Below are 23,955 nucleotides of genomic sequence, written 5' to 3' on the forward strand. Positions count from 1 at the left end.
AACGGTTCCGAAGGGGCACTACCAACCGCAGCGTCGGACGCTCGATCCATAATAGAGACAAAGCGTGAAAAAATACTCTGTGTCATCGCAAATGGTCAAAGTAAGTTATTTTTGGCAAGGAGATTTCAGTTGCTGACGTAGAAAAATGGGGAGATGAAACGGTAAATAAAGCCTTCAAAATGTATGAAGCAAAATACAGTTCTCTTATAAGTGATACTATCACTCAAAGTTTCATAGATCTAGGAGCCCGTGCAATAAGTCAGGTAGTTCCAATCGATGATCGAACAAACTATGCCACTGATCTTAAAAAGGATTTTATTCTAAACAGTGAAATAAAACAATTATCAGGACGGATAGCCTACATGTGGGGCCCACACTTGCTCTGGTTTCTACTGGTTTAATTACGGGTAAACATTTAGATTTTAAAAAAATCGGGTTTAATATAATACCTGAAATAAATGGATTCAACTTCGCAAGCATCCCAAACGGTTCCAACACCGACTCAGCAGACGGAAACGACTCAGCAAACGGAAACGACTCCGTCACCTCAGACGACTACCATTCGGAACCCTATCGGAACGGAGCCACAGCGCAATATAGAGAAAATTACATTACCGCCGAAGCATCCAGGGAGAGTTGCTGCGGGCAAGCGACTAGCGGAATGGAACAGGCAAAACAAGAAGATGAAGCGGGAAGCAATGACTAATGCGTTCCGAAGGGATAGCGATGCGGTAGCGGCAAACTGTATAAGCCCCTTTCGGGACGTACCACCACAACAGTGTGATAGCTGGTATAATAAATGTTATCTTGTTTTAGGAATTATAGGAGTTTCATTGACTGCATTAGGACTATATTGGGGTGTGCTTGACATATTTGTCCTCTTAAGCGACCGAGTCCAGATTGGAAAGGTGAGCCGCTTCAAAAAGCGACGAAAACAGAGCCCGTAGCAGAAAGTAAGTTTTCTCCCTCCGGAACGGAACCAAGTCCCAGCCCCTCTACATTGTATGAGATGGATTAACTCCGTAAGGACCTTCGGAACCCCTGCTGGAATGGTTCCGATTCCGTAATTATTTTATTTCTCTATTTTATATACTTATCAGCAATCATGGATACTAAAACAGTTGTAAACACAATGTACGATGGTATTGTAATCGCTGGACTTACGATGGGATATCTAATGATCTCCAGCAAATTTCTGAAAATTGATATGGGCGATCCGAGTCGACCAAATTTGACTCGGTGGCTAAAATTAGATGGAGCGACTGCTGCCGCGGTTGCAACCAAAGATCTCCTTGAACAGAAAAATATTATTCCTGCAGAACCTTATACTTTGTAATGTATATACATACAGTAAGTATGATCATTTGGATTGAAAGCAAAACAGGCAAACCGGTTACTGTTAATTTTGACCCTTGCATTGACATATCACAGTTTACGAAGATAAGACTTTTACAGTGTTCACTCTTTAATTCATGGTATAACATAACGAGGTCAAATATGATAATAAAATATCAAGAAAATGGACAACCGAAGAAGACTAAATTAATACGTCAAGGTAACTACAATATTGATACACTCAATAAAGAAATTGGGTTGCAGCCGAAAATCAAATTTGAAAAACATCTGCCGACAAACCGCGTTCTTCTAACTTTGGCTAAAGATGTTAAAGTATTTTTTAATGCTACAGGTAACTTCGCTAACCTCGTCGGCTTTTCAGATAAAAATGAGGACAACCCTGTGGAAAAAAGTACTATGAGTCCGAAGACAGCAGATTTCTTAACAGTTACTAAATACATAGTTCATTCAGATGTCGTTGATGTTACTGGAAATTATGTTTCATTTGGCTCCGGCGAATACATACAGGGGAAAGTATTGGACTATTTACAAATACTTCCCATCCGGGATACCAAAGAAATAAGTGAAAAGGTCACCTATGATTTTAAAAACGGCTCAATTTCCATGCCATTGAGAAAAGGTTCAGACCATATGAGTTCAATGCGTATTTGGATAACAGATCAGGATGGAAACATGGTCAATTTCAATAACTGGCCAATTAGCTTTTGCATTGAATTATTGTAGCTAACGCAGTAGCAAAGCTAGCGAAGTATAAACCATCCTACGACGAATCCTCCTGCAATATAAATCATTTCATATTTCTTTTGCTCTTGACTGGCTGATAATAATCTGAGAATTGAACTGACCCTTCGGAACGGCCTGACGCAGAGTTGGCTTGCGCCACCGCTGCTGCTTCTTCCAGGATTTCTGCATCTGTATCTCTTAACTCAGCTGCAGCATGCGCGTCCTTTGCTTGATTTTCTCTTTCCCAATCAGCTTGGAGTAATCTTTTTTCTGACCAGACGGCACGATCATGTTCAAATTTTTCTAATGCTTTATCATGTCGGACTTTCTCTTCAATAAGAGCGTCACCATTCCCGGAAAGCTTTTGTCCGATAATATTTCCTCCTGTGAATGCCGTTGCATTTAATACAGCACTAAGAACTGTCATTCCTATAGCGGAAGCCATGATTGTATATTATTACAAGTAACATCTTAGATATATTGGATAGTGAAATTGCAGGAGGTGTTGCTGAACTGCCAGGAACTCCAAATGTGATTTATTTTGATAGCAATGTTAACAAATATAAATTGTCTGATTTTCGCCTTTATCTTAAACCTAATAACCCATACATTACACTACTCGGTATACCGATTCACCTTAAAATTAGTCCTCTTAATACGATAATGAAGACAGATAATACACTGCGAAGGTGGATAAATAATGGGGAGAATTATTGTTCATATACAGCTAGCAGGATTCCAGTAAGTTTATTTTGGGACACAACTTTAAAGAAACTGGGTCTGAAGAGTATGGGGAAGGAGACAGCTGAATTAACTTTACAGACTGCCAATCAACAGATGACTGATAATATGAAAATAATTGAACATGGTACAGTTGTTATCAAATGTATAAATTAGGTACAGGAGACAAGTTTGATGATTTACTTGGAAATATTGCTATAAAAACAGACTCAAGAACACCTTGCACTATTTTCATAACTATTCATAAAGATCCAAAAGATTTAGATATTTTTACTCGTACTCAGGAAGTAAGTAGTTCCGGCAACATTTCATTTGTTAAAAAAGATACAACTACTTACACGTTAGATATCAGTACCATTTATCTAAAACGTCTCATATTGTTTGAAGTAATGGTCTTCCGTCATATTTAAGTTCAGAGGAAATTTCTAAAATTTTATCTATCGCGTGAGCAAGTTTGTACTGATAGGAACTCCGAGTTCAGAAAAAAAACTACCGGAAATTCACACCTCAGTCATGCAGTAGGAAAAAATCCACATGCTTCTGTCGACTGACTGACAACACTAGTTCCGAAGGGGGTAAAAGCCCCTTTATATAGACTAGTTTGATGGTGAATTTCCCACGGAATTTCCCACGGAATTCCCCGTACATGTCTATACATGTTGTGTGTTTATAAATAGGTCAGACAGCTGTGTGTGATGTGGCTGCGTGTATAGACATGTCAGGGGAATTCCCCACTGAATTATTTTTAGATCACCATCTGTTACATATATCAGTGGAACCCGTTCCAGCAGGGGGGTTGCTATGGCTACCGCACTGACATGTAGCGACATGTTGTGTTATGGAAGGGAGCTACAGGGAGGGGAGGGAATTCCCCTCCCTGTAGTTTTTCAGGTAAGTATCCCAGTCATACACATATATTATACTACTCCACACCGCCATAAATTGTCAACGTCAAAAGCTCTAAATAACTTCCAGCTTCAAAGGAAGGCTTGTCTTTTCCTCATACACTGAGCTCTCAAAATTAATTGAGATGTCTGTGATAGAGTGTGTGGGGTCAATAGAACACCTGACGTTTTATAAACGACAACAGGTAGAATATATCACTTCAATGACAATTTTTCAATGTACACATGGACTTGTCCTGTATGTAAGGACTTGAACAAAAACAATTTTCTTCGCTTGCCGTTTTATAAGTTTTAATATATGACGAAAGAATAATACCCATTTTGGTTTTGTCGACAGGACTGGTGTGGCAGAGTTTAAGGGATACCAACGCCAAAACTAATTTGTTTTGACTGAGAACTGTGCTGTCTCGTGCACTGGGCACTAGGTTTCTATCTAAAGTTTAGCTGTTCACTCTTGTGTTGAATTTACAAGGAAGGCCACATTATACTTGAAAAAAAATCTTTGGTAACACTCCATCACTAGGTTTCTGTTTGTCAGATGTAACCACATCAACCAGATGTAGCAGATATGGGTCGTGGCCGGTATTAGGCAAGGCGGTTATTCAACTTTGCCTAGCAACGCGAGAACACATGCGTCCGTATCGGTTTGTCAGGTTGACAGCGTAATAAATTACGTAAAATATACCGTAATAAATTACGGTGAACCCTTACATTTGACACTTCTCAAACAGAGAATAAAATTAGTTAGCTCCATGGGGAATAATAAAAATTTTAGATTCTAGAAAAACTAACTCAGTAAATTAAGGTTTTCTTACACCAAGGGCTTCAAAATGAGCCATCACAAGTGGTAGATGAGAAAAGAATTGTAAAAATATATGTCCCCGAGCCGCATCCTACTTAAAGCTGAGCTGCTGATTCACGCATCGGTGACTGGAGAAGTTTGAACATGTCTGAGACTTCATTCTGAAGGTCAGGGAGCCTATAGGATTACTTTGTCGTCCGATATCGCACATATATATTACAAGCTGTCGGATTTCTTCTTGGAAAATTCAATTGGAACATTTTGCCGTAAAGGCTACACATTTTGTACGACGTATATCATTTCTACTCGGCGCCATGCCCTGGTGGTAATAGGTGAATCAGACGTTAAACAGTCTATACATTCTGCTAGCGTTTTGGCAGTTAGAAAATGAATGCTAGTTTTACCGCCTTTAATTTTTTAGCATAAATTTTAAGTAGTTTCTTTGTCGCCTATACATCAAATCCTTAAACATCGTTGAAAAGGAAATTGGAAAAGAACATTTTAAAAATTGTTTGTCCTTGGACCAAAGATTTAATACATAATCAGGTAATTTGGACCTTTAATGTAGTATTGTTGTTTAAAATTTGTAAAATATTAGCAAAGCTTATTTTTAACATCATGTCAGTTATATAATCGGTGCAAGACTTGTAAATTTTGCTATGTCTTGTAACTCTTACCCCGTTAATTATATTTGGATTGACATGCATCATGCTTTGTCAATTTGACTTTATACCTGAAGTTTTCACGGAACCTTGTGCATTGTCTATGCTTCAATTGGCATTAGATAGTGTAATTTTTGGATCAGGATACCTCCCCACCATCGTTGTTTACTTAAACGTGACAGGACTATTTGTTATTCCATTGCAATATTCGTTCATTGATTTTCAGCCTCGATCCCTCGGAGTTGTTAAAGCTCAGAGTACCAGAAACATCATCATATTTCGAGTATGTCAGTTTCAGATAAGGTAAATATCGTTCATATATGTTTCAGGTTTTCCTTACGCATATATACGAATTCAGTTGTACAAACGCTATCTATCTATCTATCTATCTATCTATCTATCTATCTATCTATCTATCTATCTTACCTGTCTGTCCGTCTGTCCGTTTGTCATGTTATATCTCTGTGGCTGTATGTCTCTCTGTCTGTCTGTGCCTGTCTATCTGTTCATGCCTGCCTGTCTGTCTGTCTGTCTGTCTGTCTGTCTGTCTGTCTGTCTGTCTGTCTGTCTGTCTGTCTGTATGTATGTATGTATGTATGTATGTATGTATGTATGTATGTATGTATGTATGTATGTATGACTTCCTGACAATATATCGCATACTCTGTCTCTTGATGTTTATATCTCAATGGCTTTTGATCCATCATCTTATATTCGTTTAATTTGTTTGCATATAAACATAAATTGTGATGAGTTGTTTGTTGATTTTAGGAGAATATTGTGTGCATCGATCAAAATTTAACAAAACTTACCACCTGTGGTCTCTTTGAAAACATCTCCATTGCAGGTTTCAGCTTTGATCGTAAACGAAAGTTGGGGCTCGGCATGTAGTGATGGAATCCCGGCAATCAATCGCTTGCTCGCTAAGGTTCTCAGTGATTTTGAGATCCATAACATCTATTCAACGGTAGTACGCAGTAACGCGGACGACGAAAAAGAGGCGAAATTTTTCAAAGTCCAATTGAAATATCCTAAACCAAAACAGCGAAGATTCGAAAAGTTACTTCGTAATGACTTGATTCCAGAGGCAGATTTCATTTACTTACATGATCACTTCTATCCAAATCTAAAGCAGTTAGCAAGCGAAGTAAAAATACTGTTTGCTTACTCCCTTACAACAGCTGAGGAGGCGCGAAAATTAAAAAAAGATGTCTTTGGCGACGCCGAGCTGTACTTCATAAACGTGTGGGAACCAGATTCGATCACACCGGAAATGATTTCGCGCGATAAGAGAGAGCTATCGATGCGAATTCAGGAACTTTCAGAGATGCATATAGGAGAGGAACCTTTAGAATTGCTTAAAAAGCCACATGTCCTCGATATAGGGAAACGCGCTCACGATTACTTCGAATCAGAATATGAAGGATGCCAGTCGATCAAACTCTGTCATGCTCAACCGAAGTTCGGCCACGTGTCTAAATCTTATGTAAAACTAAATGTCGACATGATATTTAAAATTGTTACACTCGTACAATCCAGAAAACGTTCATGTCTCAAAGTAATGGTTAAGGTATTAGAACGTGTCGCGCATACCTACAAAGGCAAATTAGAAATAGTGCTCAAAATTATCGGCGATATCTGCGAAAAGGAGGAAGATATACTGGAGGAAATTTCGTCATCCAAAATTGAGGTTGTTCCGAAACGCTGTTTTACTCGAAGTCAACTCGAGAAAGAACTACTGCACAGTCATTTGGTACTATGTAATGCAGATACCCATATTTCGGATCCGTCGGTTTCGTTGGCGCTATCACTCGGAGTTCCATTGTTGTTGCCAGAGAGTCCTGATTTCAAATATATGATTAGGAATTATCTTGCGCCATACGGAGAAAATCTTATGGTAGATATGAAGGGCGAAAAGGCGTTCCAGGAAATGTTAGAGAAAAAAATTGATACTTATGAGATTGCTGTTTCAGCAGCGAAAGATATCAGTTCCCTCATATCTGCTAAAAGACCAACCAATGAACCTTGTGAAGAACTTTACGAAGCGTTAAAAAGACACATTGCTCGCATCCCTCATGTTGGTCGAGGAACACAAGGTAATTTAAGTGATACTTCTGTCAAGAAGGTCTTATGTTACCATACACACACACACGCACGAGTGCCACACACAGACACACAGACACGCTCACACAACCATATATATATATATATATATATATATATATATATATATATATATATATATATATATATATATATATATATATATATATATATATATATATATATATACATGTGTGTGTGCGCGCGTGTGTGTGTGTGTGTGGGTGTGTGTGTGTGTACGGAATCCTAGATGGTTATTTTCCGACCCTTCGCCTTTTGCGTAATTTATGTATATTAGCATACGAGATGTCATATAGTGTAAAACTGGAATTATATTATATCATGCTACCATGCGTCATTCTGATTGGACGAGAGCCCCTAAACCAGCATTTTCGAAAATTGCCCAGTCGGTGCATTTAAACGTACCGATCTAAACTTTATCTGAAACAGTCCGCTTTGTTTCAAAGACCGAAGTCCGAATTACGATACACAGATAAAAGTATGGGTCTGTAACTCACCTCTCGGTGAAAATATGTTGGGGTCAATGATGCAAAACACCTCTGAAGCAGCTCATTTGCGTTTGATGTACACAAATCATTGCATTAGGGCAACGGCGCACCGTGCACTTTTGCCTGATTCAGCGGGAGTTGAGACGCGACACACTGCTCTTTAAAATGAAGCTAACATTCGTTCATACACAAATAAATTGACACTTCCTCACAGTAACGGTATGTCAGATATTCTTTGCCAAAGTTTGGCCTGTAACAGAGGAGGATGTTCTATCGATGTACAGCAAGACGTTCAAAATAACAGTGGAATGTCTCCTGGTGACTCAGACGATAGTTGACATCAAATGCAACAAGCAGTGTCAGCGTTTCAAGCTCTCGCTGGATCGGGCAACACACTCTGCAAAACAGTTGATCACAGTTGCAAAACATCCAAAGTCTGCATTATTTCAAAACTGCTTGTTTACTGGCACAATAACACCCACACTATCCTTCATTCAAAAGGAGCGCCTGTAACCTCACTGTACCATAGATTTTCTCGAGGGTCCATGACGGCTTACCCTAATCGAAGAAACGGGACGGAACGGAACGGAACGGAAGGCCATATAAAGTGAAATTTTTTTTCTATTTTTTTTTTTGCGATGCATGTGTGACAGTATGGCGTACATTCAAGTTTGCTTGCGTATTGATTGCTTTCTTAGGTCACGTTACAAGCACGGACACTCCATTTTATGAAAAGACCGTGTGGGATCTAAGTCGAGGGCTAGCAAACACGAGAATACCCTCCGGGGTATCCATTGACTTCCTCATATGTGACGCAGTAAAAAACAAGCAAAAACATGGATCATTTCAACCATTATCTTTGTGCACAAAATATATACATATTTTAACCGTGGCTCTTACTTGGAAACCATTGGGATAAAATAAACTTCATCAAAGTTTAGTGCCTGAAACCAATTTACCTATCAAATAATGGTCACTTTGACGTTGACGTAATGTAAATATACTCAAACCTGTAATCACATCCTGCCTAGCAACAAATAGAACAAGCTCAAAGTCTCGTCAAACCAGTCTGAGACGAGCACAGCTGGCGATGTCTCCGTATGTACGGTCTGCTCGCTTAGACTGAGCACATAAGGGAGGACTCTATCAACACAGGAGAGCCTGAGTGAACAAAAAATCACTGCAGTTGAGCTTACTTCTTGGATCAACCCTCGAGTCATTTTCTAACGACACTCCTCTATAAAACGAGCATCTAATTTGAAAACAAATCCTTCTTACAAAATCATAGCTCGTTATGTAATTTTGACCGATGTGAAGGAGTAAGCATTCCGTCGATATCCGGAACAACAACAGAAAAGTCCGGTGAGTTAATTCAAACACACTTTGCCCACATCGCTGAAACCGTTAAAAGGTTTCACGATAGCGGTTTTAACAACGAGACTCTGATTTTTTTTTATTGCTTAATTTGTCTCCATTTACGCCACAACTTATCGTATAAAACCAAGATGCAATCTGCCATCGAATTGGTACTACAATCAACCAAACTAAAAAGATTGCTGAGCGATACAAAAGGCATCATTTGGCTAAGAAAATCAAAAACTGAGAAAGCTGCCATATATATAAGTAATCAAAGTCGGCAGCATGAATTATATAAACCAATACTCTCCTCAGACCAAACCGATTTCAAAGGCAGTTTACAACAAATATCGTTAACGAAACCATGAACTCTGGGAATGGCTAAACACAGAGAAATAAGATTTATTTCTCGAAACAGCCCTTCACAACATGCTTTTCAAACACCGGAAAGCAGGCACCAATATCGACCCTAAATCTATTAAAAAGTCCATGAAAATTGACACAAAACCAAAAGTTCGGATAATCGATTTAAATGCCTAAAACAAACTAATCGTTGTCAGATTAGTACAACATTTACTGTTAACATAACGAGCACTAGCAAAGCTCAAAATATGCCCTAAAACAAATATCCGTATAAGCGTCCAGAAACTTCGGTCGATGCTGAGTCATGTTAATTATAATATGACACCACACATCGGATCGCTCACTATACAGTCAGTCAATAGTGGCTAACTCTCTCAATAACGAATCTGGCTTCTCCTCTTCGAGGACGAAGATGACTAAATCACACAACCAAGCGGAGGGGATACAAAACAAGAGAGCGACTGATGAAGGAACCCCATTTTAAATTCTGCAATACCGTTAAGACGAATCACTCAATCAACAAACCGGTTTACCAGGGACAAAGATCACATGACTTGGGTAAAAGCACTATCGATTCACCGGTGTCTTGCCATGTATTCCACACAAAATAAATGCAATGATCCTTTTATTCACCATATCGTAATATTAAACAAACTTGGTAGAGCCGATGTGTGGAGTTGCCCTCATTTTCCTTTATAAAGCAAAGTATACGCAAGCAAACTTGAATGTACGCTATACTGTCACACACGCATCGCAAAAAAAGAAACCAAGCGACCTAGTGGCCGATATAGCTCCTCTGTGTTTATGTAGAGAATAACTATTTTTGACACATGTTGATGAAGAAGTTGGAAATCTTTGATAGCTCAATGCAATGGCCAGAAAAAGTGGCTAAAATAGCTGCAAAAATACACAATTGAAGATTTTATCAGACTTTGAATATATCACATCGGATCATCCCTAAAGAACATGTCAACCAAAGCTATCTGATGTGTAGTTTTTTTAAGAATAAAATTTCTGAACAAAAATGGCAACAATTGCCCCAAAAATAAAAATTGCAGATTTCATCATAATTTCAAAAAATCAAATTTAGTTCATCTATAGAAACCTGTATACCAAATTCAAAGCTGTTAGACCAGTACTTTTTGAGAAACACATTTTTTGACCAAAAATGGAAAAAATTGCCCCAAAAATTCAAAATTGCAAATTTCATCATAATGTCAATAAATATCATTTAGTTCATCTATAGAAACCTATATACCAAATTTCAAAGCTATCAGACGAGTTGTTTTGGAAATACACATTTTTTGACCAAAAATGGCAAAAACTGCCTCAAAAATACAAAATTACAAATTTCATCAGAAATTCAATATATATTACTTAGTTCATCTATAGAAACCTGTATACCAAATTTCAAAACTATCAGACCAGTTTATTTTGAGAAATACATTTTCTTGACCAAAAATGACCAAAATTGCCTTAAAAATGTAAATTTGCATATTTCTGCACAATTTAAAGAATCTGAAAAAGATCATCCCTAGGGACATATGTACCAAATATCAAAGCTACCTTACAGGTAGTTTTGAAGAAGAAGAGTTTTAAAGATTTTTTTACCAAAAATGACAAAAATTGCCTTAAACATACAAATATGCAAATTTCACCACGATTTGAACAAATCTGACTGAAGTCGTCCTAGGTAAACTGCACATCACATTTCAAAGCAATCGGACAAGCGGTTTCAGAGAAGAAGATTTTTTTACCAAATACACCAAAAAATGCCCCAAAAATACAAATATGCAAATTTCACCACGATTTGAACAAACTTAAGTAAGGTTACCCCACGAGAACTGCATATAAAATTTCAAAGCAATTGGACTTGCGGTTTCAGAGGTGAAGGCAATTGTTGACGGACGACGGACGACGGCGGACGACGACGACGACGGACGACGACGGAAAATCAACCTATTTGATAAGCTCCGCGTCGCTGAAAGCGGAGCTAAAAAAGAAACAAATTTTCATTTTGTATGGCCTTCCGTTCCGTTCCGTTCCGTTTCTTCGATTAGGATAAGCCGTCTAGGCCTGAACCAAGACTCACACTGAATGTTGCGATGGTCGGCGCATCGGTACAAAATAAGACAAATCTATTTTCAGTATACGAAAACAGCCACGACTATTGTTCTTATGTTAATTTACGAAAAAAATGTTATTTTTTCTCGTGATTTGAACTCTTGACCCATTTTCTGTGTCTGCAGCAGGTCGCAAGTTAGTGTTCGCGTTGCATGTGAATAAAATGCAATGTTAATGAACGTAATGTTATCGTAAGGTACAGTCTGTTGTCAACGTATTTTAAATCCAAACTTGCAAAATACTCGGTCGCTGAATTTACGACGTTCGATCTTTCATACGTCCGTTTTCTGCATTTTGGGTTTAAAGTGACGAAAATACTCAATCAAGACAACAAAGACACACAAGCTGATATAATATATTATCACATGAACTGGCCCGAATTCCCACCTGTGTGACGTAGAACAGGACGGATAAGAAATCCGAATTACCCCTGTTGTACGTCATCAACCGGAACATTTTTCTTGCATGGTACCGTTCATACATGCGGGTCGCGACATGAACATAGACCGATTTGTCGTGATCGATGCCGTGCTCTCGTGACACTTTTGCAAAAAAGGTGACCGGATAAATCCACACATGGAAACATAGAAGGCATGTCCAGCGAAATTTCGAGTCGCTAAAACTATAGCTGTTCCCGAGAATCGAATGGGGATACCGCCGATCCAGTCGAGTCGCCTCGTAAGGCTCAATGGTGGACGTCGTACCTGGCGATCCCGGTTGACGATAAACCTGAAATCTTCACCTCAACGGAAGTTCAACTGAATAAATGAGTACAGTATAATCTCATGAATCTTCGGGAAAGCGACATACAGGCACAAGCATAAAGTCATTCGACTAACAACGATAAATTCCCTTCATCATACAAAAACATTCCGTAAATTCTTGCTCGGAATCAAACCTGCAGCGCGGCGTAAGGCTGTAGCGCTAGGCTAAGCGAAGACATCAACTGTTGAGCTGTATATGCATGGCAGCGCTGTGGAATTCGATGTACTTCGAAAGTTGACTCAGACAACACTCAAAACAGAGTTTCCGTCAAGTAAAATTAGGATGTATCTACGGGCGAGATATATGTCACTGCAAACATCAAAGTCCTTAAGACGAAAACATTGACGACCGAGATCGGGATTAACGAGTTGACACCGGCATGGTAGAGACCGGTGACGGCAGCGTTGTGGGCATAAAGTACATGCAATGAGGTACACTCTGTGTGTCATCGAACGGAATCTTTCGCGCACGCCACGGTCGTAAACTTGTGTGATATTTTGAAAAGCCACGGAATCTCTGAGAATGAGAATTACTGTTTCGATCGTATCGTTGCATTTACTTCATAAATCTAGTATTTGTAAATATTCTGAATAACTCTGAATACTATGGCTATCCGTCGCTAGCACGATGAAAGTTATGTCCACCGTATCGATGGCCGACTTGCCTTGGCATCGGTACAGCGCGAGACAATGATTGACAGGTTCACGTGACAGAATCCGTATGTCTGGTTGGTGGAGATACCATTTGATGTAGCAAATTTCAGCTTTATGGGATTTATGAATGAAAGTATCTCCTGGGTGACGGACCGCTTTACTCTTTAAATGAAAGTAATCCGCGTAAGTAAAACACAAATCGCGACGAAATTCATGCAATTTGTTACGATAATTTTGATCCATTCACGTCAAAAGAAAAATAAGAAGACTGTTCATGTGATAAATATATACGTTGACCAGATACAAACCAAATACAAACGTTGACCAGAAGAAGAAAATACTTATGGCGAAACATCACTTGAAAAATAGTCGGAAATTTGGTCGCGTATATTTGCGGTCAAGTAAGTCACACACCGATAGATTGATAGAGTTAAACGCGCGTTTTCTCCTCAGTGAGCTTCCTAATGGAAACGACTATCGCATTACTGCTAGTGGTCGAATTGTGAAAAAGACAACCGACGGACAGAGCAGAATACCTGTTGGAAATGACGCCGGTCGCGGTAATAGAGATGAATAGGACACCCGGTCCAATGGTCTTCGAATTGTACATCTAAAGGTGGGAGGATGGACCACATGGAACAATGAACTTATAACAGAAATTATACGGAGGGCAAAAGCAGATATATCAGTGTTAATAAAACTCATTCATCAGGTGATGATGTTATCAGTACCGATAATTATGTTTGGATTGGTTTCAATAGGCAACTTGTTCATTCTAACGCCCGTAGACAATTGGTGGTGTTGGTATTTTGTTAAAAGAAATTTGTATAATGACTATTATGTGTCAGTTATTGATAAAGCTTACGATGGTATTTTAGGTGTCCGTTTCACTAATAAGATTTCTGGATATTCATTTATCGTTTTTTCATGTTATCTTCCTCCAGAAAATTCACCATGGGGTAGAAATGCAACTCACTATTTCGGACACCTGCTCAGTCAGCTGTACATGTATGATAATGAAGTCGACTGTATTTTTATTTGTGGCGATTTAAATGCCCGGCTGGGTTCTTTGAATGACAATATTCGTGAGTTGATGATATTCCTGAAAGACACCCGATTGATAGCATTGTGAACCAACATGGGCGGGATTTTCAAGAATTTCTAATAGAAGCTAAATTCTGTGTTTTAAATGGCAGAAATAACATCCAAAGTGATAATTTTACCTCTATATCTAGTAGAGGAACGGCCGTTGTAGACTACATTTGCATACCACATGCCCAATTTAAATATTGTACCAAGTTTACTGTTACAAAAATGCAGTCGTTAATCGATAACTTGGGTTTATATCATTTGCTAAGTGATAGGTGCAAAGTTCCAGATCATTCTCTGCTTTCTTTGGACTTTTGTGATCATTCTTGTTTAATGACTGCTAGTACTTCTACTCCTGTAGATAATACTCTACGATACGATCACGGTATTCCTAAAACGAGGGTGAAGTATCGTCTTGATCAAATTCCGCAAAATTTTTTATCTTCAGAGGTAGCGAGAAATGCTCTGTTGGAAATTATTAGAAAGATAGAAATTTGTAGAGAAACCCAGACTGAAATCGATGTTATCTATAAGAATTTGTGTGATTGTATTATTGATGAAATGAATACGTTGCTACCCAATTTTGATTGTTCTAAGCGGGTACGTAAAAGATTTTGCCCCCGTAAGCCTTATTGGAACACTGAACTTTCTGTTTTATGGAATACTTTGAAAGAAAAAGAAAAGATATTTACGAGATTCAGAGGTTCGAATACGACAAAATGTATTTTGCGTTCGGAATTCAAACAAGCTAGATTAATATTTGATAAGTACTTACGTAGCTGTGAACGGGAATTTAGAAAGAAGGTTATTTTAGATATTGAGTCATCGTCTACAGACAACCCACGACAGTTCTGGGACCATTTAAAGAGACTTGGTGGTAGTAAATGTAATCAAATACCAATGGAAGTGTATGACAACACTGGAAATGTTCTTTGCTCTGATAATGATGTACTAAATGTATGGTATCGTGAATATTCCTCATTGTATCATGATCCTGTTAATATTAATTTTGATGACGATTTTCTTGAAAGAATGAAACATCATAAAAGGTTTTTGGAAAGTCGTATGGATGACCCACTATACGAAAGTAATCATTTTTTGAATAAAAATTTTTTGGTGGAGGAAATACAGAAAATTGTCACGAAAACTAAAAGGGGTAAAGCTGTAGGGGTAGACAATATACCTTACGAAGTTTTGCAAAATAGCAACATTATTTCAGTTTTGCATTATTTATTCCAATTGTGTTTTGATTCTGGTAAGATTCCTGAGATATGGAAACGAGCCATTATCTGTCCAATTCCAAAGGACCGCACCAAAGATGGCAGAATTCCTCTCAACTATAGGGGCATTAGTTTGCAATCCACTATTGCTAAATTGTATAGCTCTTTGTTAAACTCTAGGATTTTGCGTTATTTAGAAGATGAAAATATATTAGTTGACGAACAAAACGGATTCAGACGTGACAGATCTTGTCAAGATCATATATTCGTTTTGTCATCTGTATTAAGAAATAGGCTTGCACATGGTTTATCCACCTATGCGACTTTTATTGATTTACAAAAAGCGTTTGACTATGTGAATAGAGATGCCATGCTCTATAAATTACTGTTAAATGGCGTCGATGGGAAAATGTATAATAGTATTAATGCTATGTATCAAGACACTGAAGTCTGTGTATTAACGAATTGTATACAGATTGGTTTCAAACAAAATGTGGTGTTCGCCAGGGCGACAATTTGTCTCCGACGCTATTCGCTCTGTTCATAAACGATCTTGCCACTGAATTGAAAGCATTACAGAAAGGTGTAATGATTGGTGATTGTAATGTGGCCATACTCCTTTTTGCAGATGACATTGTTCTTATTTCTGACAATGAAACAGACATGCAATCAATGCTTGATTATGTAAATGAGTGGTGCAAAAAATGGCGACTTGCCGTCAATGATCTCAAATCGAAAGTTGTTCATTTTCGTAAAGAAAACATTCCTAGGAGTGCATTTGAGTTTCACATTGGCAGAAACGTTTTGCATTATGTTGACAGGTATAAATACCTTGGGATTGTATTGAACGAATTTCTAGACTTTACTATTACGTCTAAGACCCTAGCCGAATCTGCGAATAGAGCATTAGGAGCTATAAATCGTAAATTTAAAACACTGAAAAACATGGGATTCACTACCTATACAAAATTGTATGAATCATGTGTGGCTCCCATCCTTGATTATTGCTCAGGAGTCTGGGGCTTTAGTAAACATGAAAAATGTGATATGGTACAGAATCGAGCTCTTCGTTTTTTTCTTGGAGTGCACAGATTTACACCCATTCATGCTATTACAGGAGATACAGGATGGAACTCGTGCGCAGTTCGTAGACACATTTCTATGATCAGATATTGGAACCGCCTTGTTCAGTTAGATGAGAACAGGTTGACTAAGAAAATATTTCTTTGGGATTTCACACTGAATCACTGTAATTGGTCTTTTGAAATGTGTAAACTTTTTGATGATTTAAACCTTGATATGTATCTGGATATTCTTTTGCCTTTTGATCTCTCCATAATACAGGAACGATTACGCCTCCAACAGGAATTGACGTGGCTTGAAAATGCTAGGGATAAAACGAAGCTCCGTACATATATGTTATTCAAAAATGTATATAAAATAGAACCATACGTTTACATGACTCTTTCTCGTAGTCAGCGGTCATTGTTGGCGCAATTTCGATCTGGAGTGTTGCCTCTGCGTTTAGAAACTGGCAGATACAGAGGCGAAGTAGTAACTGACAGAAAATGTATTTTTTGTAACCAAAATGTTATCGAAAATGAAGTTCATTTCCTTTTACATTGTAGTTTTTATAATGATTATCGTACTACTTATATAGACATGGATGGTGATTATAATAATTTGTCTACAGACGATAGGTTAAGGTATTTATTAACAAATCGATCAAGAATCCGGAATACGGCGAAATATATCGAAAAAGCGTTTATAAAAAGAAAAGAACATTTGTATAAGAATAGCTAAGTATTTTCCCTTTTCATACTCTAACAAGTTTTGTTTCAACTATTGTATACCCTGTTCCTCACATTCCTGTACTGTATAATGAATTATAAGGTGACTTATAAGCCCATTGGGCTGGGAGGTCTTTTTCCTCAGGTCACTATAATAAAAAAACTACTACTACTACTACTACTATATAATCCCATGGTATTTTTCTCTGTTTGACGTCATCGTATACTCGTGTTTTTCGCGGAACTGCACAACTTCTCGCCTTCGGCTCGAAGTTGTACGGCTCCGCGAAAAACACTCGTATACGATGACGTCAAACAGAGAAAAATACCATGGGATTATATATAAATAGCAATAACCCCTTCGCAGTCGGGTATACACTCGATTTTGGTACAATGCGCTCCATATAGCACTCGCCTATCGGCTCGTGCTATATGTCGCGCATTGTATCAAAATCTCGTGTATACCCTCCTGCGGCGGGTGTTACTGCTTAATCATTCTACATCCTGCAAGCAATTTTTTTTACATTTGCTCGACAACGCCGGATAAATGATCACAAAAAATGATGAAAACAGACTGAATTGCGTTCATTAGCTCACTTGTATTAACAGATACAAAGCCTATTGTAAGAGTTGAAAAGGTAAAGATGAAAGAATAGAACATATCAGTACAAAATTGTTTCGCATGGCATTTGAAACGCGTGAATGTTAACTCTACTTGTCAATCATGATGATGTAAATCAAAGAAAGACTATTGAAGGCAATGGTGCTTCTCGACAATAAAACACGAATTTCAGTAGCTTCGTATTGCGCATGTCTTTGGAGAAGTTGAAAATACATTCTTCATGCTCTACAATGATTGCATCCAAGGAACGGCGTCGCAATTAATCGAAAGTGTTGATGTCACTCAATATCAATTACATTTTCCACTTCGTTTGTACAGTTTCCGAAAGCAATCGTGACAGCATTAAAGACAACGTTAAATACGGCGTGATGGAGGAAGATCAATCCACTTTGTGCACATCAAGTAAGACAGATACATCAACGTTTCACTCCATCGCCTAACTTAACAGTGACATAGAATCTAACTGAAAACCATTTTGTATGGTGGAAAGCGCTTTTTTACAGAATGACGACTGACAAATCCCGTCATGTATATGTACTCTGCCGTCTCAAATTGGGTTGAAGTTGGCCAAGCATTAACAAACCACAATTATTTCAGTCTACACAAAATGCTTAGTTGTCTAGTCTGGCCGTTTTAGGGTTCCATTAGCCATTCGACGTAATATGGCCCTGGAAACCTGTCAAACTCAAAAGTACGTGATAATGATTCTGTTAGGACTAATCTCATATTACGAAAGCTAATTGTATTTCGCAAAACCATAAGAAACTTTATGTGCGCAAACTCGGGTTTTATTGATTCTTAAAGGTAAACCTAAGTCCAGCGACTTTGACAGTTTATCCCTTCCAAAATCACTCTTGAGTAAAATGCAGCTCAAATTTGCAACATAATTGCACGCGCTGACGACTACGGCGCGACGAAAAGAGAAGTTCAAGTAGACGACATTTATGGAAATGAGCCCGGAATACCATGGGCGCGAAAGGGCTCATGGGAGAAGCGTGCGTGACGTCATCGGCGATACAGACGATTGTAGCTTGCAGCTGGAGGAGTACTGTGAACAGTTCAGCGCGTTCGTAAGACGACTATGGAGAGTTCGGACAGCGATATTTCTGACATCGAGTATTACTTTTCCCTGACTGAAATCAAACCATACTAATTTGAACCTGTCCAAGATATGTTATAATTAGAAAGCATCTCAAAACATCGTTCATATCTTGGTTGCTTGCGTTTTGTGTATGATTCAGCGGAGGGAGTCACTGTGCTTGTACAGACCCCGAACTGGATTGGAGAGACTGAGTGACCCTGCGATCCTTCAACGCTACGTTTCTAAAACAGAGTTTTCTGTATCAGTCGCTTAAAATTACTTTTTGGTTCATGAATGATACGGAATGATTGACTGATTGTATGTGTTACCGTGTAAGTCGAGCTTGGCCAGATCTTTAAGGTTGCGAAATCTCCGATATGTATCAGAAAATATTTATTCGCGATTTGACAAATCTATTATAGTGTCGTCTGTTTTTCGAAGCTGGTGTCGAACTTAGGAAGTCGGACTTACTCAGATCTACAAAGTGATGAAATCGCCGATATAATGAATATTTGCCCGCTATTTAAAAAAATAGTATCGTCTTAAAGCTTGTTGTAAGGAATGTGTAACATACAAGACCAGTCCAAACTCCCGATGATTTCCGATATGTTCTGTTCAAGTCCCGATCGCCAAGTAAAAATGTTACATGTAAAGAATGTAATTTGTGCAAGGGCCTCCCGAGTCCCGATGATACCCGATCGGCCCTCTCGACGAAGTCCCGAGGGACATTTAATGAAAAAAAAAATGCTTTACATGTGAAAAATGTATTTCGTGCATTAATAAATCTAATAATGTAAAACATACAGTATTCTTGACTTCCGGCCATTGATGCTATTTTTGAACTAAGAGTCGGACAGAGTTATTTGGGTATTCAGATCTGTTAGGTGGTGAAATCTCTGATGTACATCGGATATTTACCCACGATTTGACAAAGTATCGTCCAGTATCAGAGTTAAAGTCCTAAGTCGCCGATATTTATCGGATAAATATCCGTGATTTCGTAGACCCGGCATGCCAACACCATACAGTGCAAGTAAATCTAGGATCATCTGGTATCGATATTAGCCTAGGAGTTCCGGCGCAATTGATATTTATCGGGTAAATATAATATCGGCGGTTTCTCACACCGGCGTGCCGATACACAGTAGGCAAAAAGTCATTCCAATATCTTGTAATATCAATATTACAAGGTATAGTCCCGAAATTGCCTATATTTATGGTTAATATCGGAGATTTGGCAGACCCGGGATGTCTAGATAAGAGACGCTTTGTGTAGTTTCGTCTTCGGATTTTAGAGTCCCGAAATCGCCAATATTAATATTTATCTGGTTAAAACCGGCGATAGTAGGCTGACTCAGCATGTCAAGATACGAACCGCATTGTTTAGTATCGTCTTGTATCAGTATCAGAATCCCAAAATCCCTTTAAAACATTCATCCTGAAAGAATTAGAACATAACGTTGTATCTTTTCGGATTTTTAAACTCGCCCGACTTTCTTTAGCCACTGTCTTCGAAAAAGCTGTTCTGTGGGAAGACGGTAAAAGCTGACTCCGTTTGTTCTTCCCTGAGTGATTTTTGTACTCAACTGAACAACAGTTAACTATTTTTTATGCTATTGAGCATTAAAGAGTCGTAACGTGCAGAACTGCACTCCTGCAGTCATAGACTCCAATGCTTTGGTAGGCTGTCACACACGTTCGTGTATCGCCGATGACGTCACGCACGCTCCTCCCATGAGCCCTTTCGCGCCCATGGGATTCCGAGCTCATTTCCATAAATGTCGTCTACTTCAATGTCTCTTTTCGTCGCTCCGTAGTCGTCGGCGCGTGCAATTATGTTGCAAATTTGAGCTGCATTTTATTCAAGGGTGGTTTTGGAAGGGATAAACGGTCAAAGTCGCTGGACTTAGGTTTCCTTTTAAGCTTTGTAACTTTAAAGTTTCGACCTATTTAGAGTCATGTTAGGATTTCTTGGACTTTTTATTTCTTTTCTGGCAATATGTTAAATTATTTTATGTCATAGAACACAAACGAAAGTCAGTGGCCTATTATATTAACTTAGAGTGTTCACTTTCTTCAGGAATGAATGAATCAAAACCAAAATCGCACATACTTAGGTGGGATATTATCATGTTACATTATGTCCGGTGTCTGTTTGTGCCAATGCTATCAAATGAAAGAGATACTAATACAAATCTGGCAGTTTCCTTCTTGCAGTTGTACTAATTTGAATTCTCTCATTTTCGTCATAATTATAACAGAATGCTCTCATGTCATGGCCTAAAACGTAACTTGATATAGTTAATTTTCGTAATTTTACTACAGCTGATGGTGCAGGTTCGTCCGAAAATACTTGTGTAGAAGAAACAGAGCATGATGAAAAATCTGGTAATTTATCTTTCGGCTCTAAAGTCATGAAGTTGCTTTTTTTCAATATTTAATAGTCATTTTTTGTCACTGTACAGAATTCAAATTCTTGAATCTGAATCGTAACTGACTCATGCTGCTCGAGTGCATCTCATAACAACGCACCCTAAGTGATGTATTTAGCAAAATCAGTGAAATTTTGCTAAATATTTTCTGTATAGCTGTTTGCTGTAAGAATTGTATCTGTTTAGATTCTTTCCATTTACTTTTTTGGTTTTACTTCTAAATGTTTCTGTTTATTTTCCTCTGTGTCATATGTGTGTATGTCTTTTCTCATCGCAGTCTCAATCGCTCTATCCTTTGCACATGACTGCGAAAATGTTGTTTTTGTCGCAATCTGATATTAAGTTTAAAAAGTGTGCTTTGCTTTCTTAGGCAAGTGCCGCGTGAACATTGTCAACGACTTATGGTGGTAGTAATTAGTAGTAATTTTATTTTCTGCCGCAGGTGAGGTTATCTCATTAACCTTGGACGTTCACGGCGGTACCCCAGGCAACGGCCAGGATATGGCGGAAGTAGAAAGACGTTTGTGCGACACTCAAGAGCAATCTGAAGTACATGGAGCAATTGGACGGAAACTGGAAGACGTTGAACCTGGTATCCAGGTGAGCAATGCTGAAAAAGGCTGCATCAGGTACAACGTAAAGTGTAAAACATCGAAAGCACTGCAAGGTTTCTGGCGACGCTACCAAAGTGGTGAATTACGTAAGATAGTCCAGGAGACCTTGATCACACCAGAGGTGTTACGTAAAGTGAACGCCATTTGGATCAGGATGAGAGTCGTCATCGATTACAGTGAATACAGACAAGCTCTCAAACGATTGACATCTCGAGAACAAATAGGTAAACACCACGAATAATAATTCACGAATGAGTTTCATGTTAGGCTTTATATTTTGATTAATGTGCAAAACCATGGCGCATGCGTTTCCATAGGCTAGGCGTATCCTCTAGGGTTAAGGTGTATCGGAGCTGTACTAGTAAGGAAATGTGTTGCAAATGATGTGCTGTCACACGACTGATTCAAATACTTGATACGTAGATGCAAACTATAGTATTATGTCGAAATATAATTTCAAGAACATAGAAAGCACACCATTGTTAACTGCAGCGCGTAGGCAAGGATATTGTCAGAGAATTATGTCCTTTCAAAGTGTGACGATGTGGATATTCCTACTACAATAACCATAGTTCGATCATGCTTCGTCAGTTTCAAACATGCTTTAAATGCTTTGATCCTGATCAAACGTTTCCCATATCTATGCGGCCTAGTTTTTTGGAAATGGAGAGCATGTATACTACTGGTGGTATCGGAGGCAAAATGTCAAATTTCAGAAAGAAATGAGTTCTTTCTGAAACATGTTTCATGGTTTTTGACAGGGTCCATTTTATTAAGTCCTCACCCCATCTACATGTCTTTAACGGAATAATAAATAATTACGCTAAAATGGGAATATAATTTTAGATATAAAGGTAATCGCTCGATTAATTATATTTTGATACGGGGATGTTGTAAATACCAAGGTCTTACTTTTCGCAATGCCATTAGACTGGCCTATAAATGATGCACTGCTTAATAAGCGTTTAGAGACTAGTTCTAAGCTTATTCTGATATCATCTAACCGGTACCCATGTATCATAAAAAGTTTCAAGCTACAGAAGTGAAAGAACAATACAGTTCGGCGTTTTATATTGAATTCTTTTTTGAAAACACATTAAGCTATAAACCCATGCGTGCATTAGTATACATCCATTTGGAACAAACTTCTCGCCATATTGCACGCACCTATCGTGTCATGTATAGTTGTGGTTTGGGCAATTGATATAAACTATCGTGCATACCCACATACAGTGGGGATTAGTGCGAGTTTGAAATCGTTTGTGCAGCTTTAATGAGGAATGAAAATTTGAAAATTGATACGAGTGAGCGTCGATGAATAAGAACAGTTCGGAACTGTCCATGAATTCACATGTCAAACTTTTAAAGGAAACAACGATCTCCGACGAAGCAGTAATTTAATTTCTTATACTTTGACAAAATAACAAAAACCTCCTTCGCTGAAACGAAACAATTTGGTAAATCCATTAATTATGTAACAAATGCATTATTGTGTACCTTCAATAGAAGCGGGAAAGGAGACATTGACCGAAGCAGAAGAAACGGTGAATGAGAGCAAACGATCTGCAAAGACATCAGATGGTGACCGCATCAGTGTTTTGGAAAATCTGAACAAGGAGCTACGCGAGGCGAAAGAGACGTTAAAGACCACCTCAAAGAAACAGGAAGAAGAGATAGAGCTACTTTTGGGGAAACACAAGAAAGATATGACGGACGTATCAAATCTCAAGTCGGAGAAAACAGCTTTTGAAGGTATTTAATCCAAAACAAAAATCCTCTTCAAAGCACATTATTTAAAAACATCCACATTTTACATCCACAGTGTAAGAAAGCATTCAATTAATGAATAGTGATTCCAAACTCACATTCAGGGTAAAGAGCCATGCAGTTGAAAATATTGTTCATGGATCACATTCCATCTATACAAAGCGATACAAATATTGCATAGAATTATATCTATTTACGTCTTCTCTGTAAGTAATTGTTGAAAGAGATAAGGGTCCACAGCTCATAAGGTCAAGTCAAAGAGAGAAACATATGTCTAC

The 23,955-nt window shown here is 38.3% G+C and overlaps 1 protein-coding gene across 2 annotated transcripts in view; it reads left to right on the top strand.

The window, feature by feature from the left end:
- The window catches only part of LOC139129404 (uncharacterized), a 355,444-nt gene that overhangs the window by 329,335 nt on the left and 2,154 nt on the right, over positions 1 to 23,955 (top strand). The window contains exons 1-8 of one of the 2 annotated variants that reach the window (XM_070695034.1): positions 3,754 to 3,910; positions 4,063 to 4,230; positions 5,416 to 5,492; positions 6,037 to 7,285; positions 18,102 to 18,185; positions 21,190 to 21,252; positions 21,739 to 22,134; positions 23,417 to 23,662. In XM_070695034.1, the coding sequence (XP_070551135.1) occupies positions 5,475 to 5,492; positions 6,037 to 7,285; positions 18,102 to 18,185; positions 21,190 to 21,252; positions 21,739 to 22,134; positions 23,417 to 23,662 (2,056 nt within the window). In that variant the 5' untranslated portion in view covers positions 3,754 to 3,910; positions 4,063 to 4,230; positions 5,416 to 5,474. Of the gene's footprint in view, positions 1 to 3,753; positions 3,911 to 4,062; positions 4,231 to 5,415; positions 5,493 to 6,036; positions 7,286 to 18,101; positions 18,186 to 21,189; positions 21,253 to 21,738; positions 22,135 to 23,416; positions 23,663 to 23,955 lie in introns of those variants that run through there. The other variant, XM_070695033.1, reaches the window with a different exon arrangement.

Source organism: Ptychodera flava, chromosome 3 (genome assembly GCF_041260155.1).
Source record: "Ptychodera flava strain L36383 chromosome 3, AS_Pfla_20210202, whole genome shotgun sequence".
Classification (NCBI taxonomy): domain Eukaryota; kingdom Metazoa; phylum Hemichordata; class Enteropneusta; family Ptychoderidae; genus Ptychodera; species Ptychodera flava.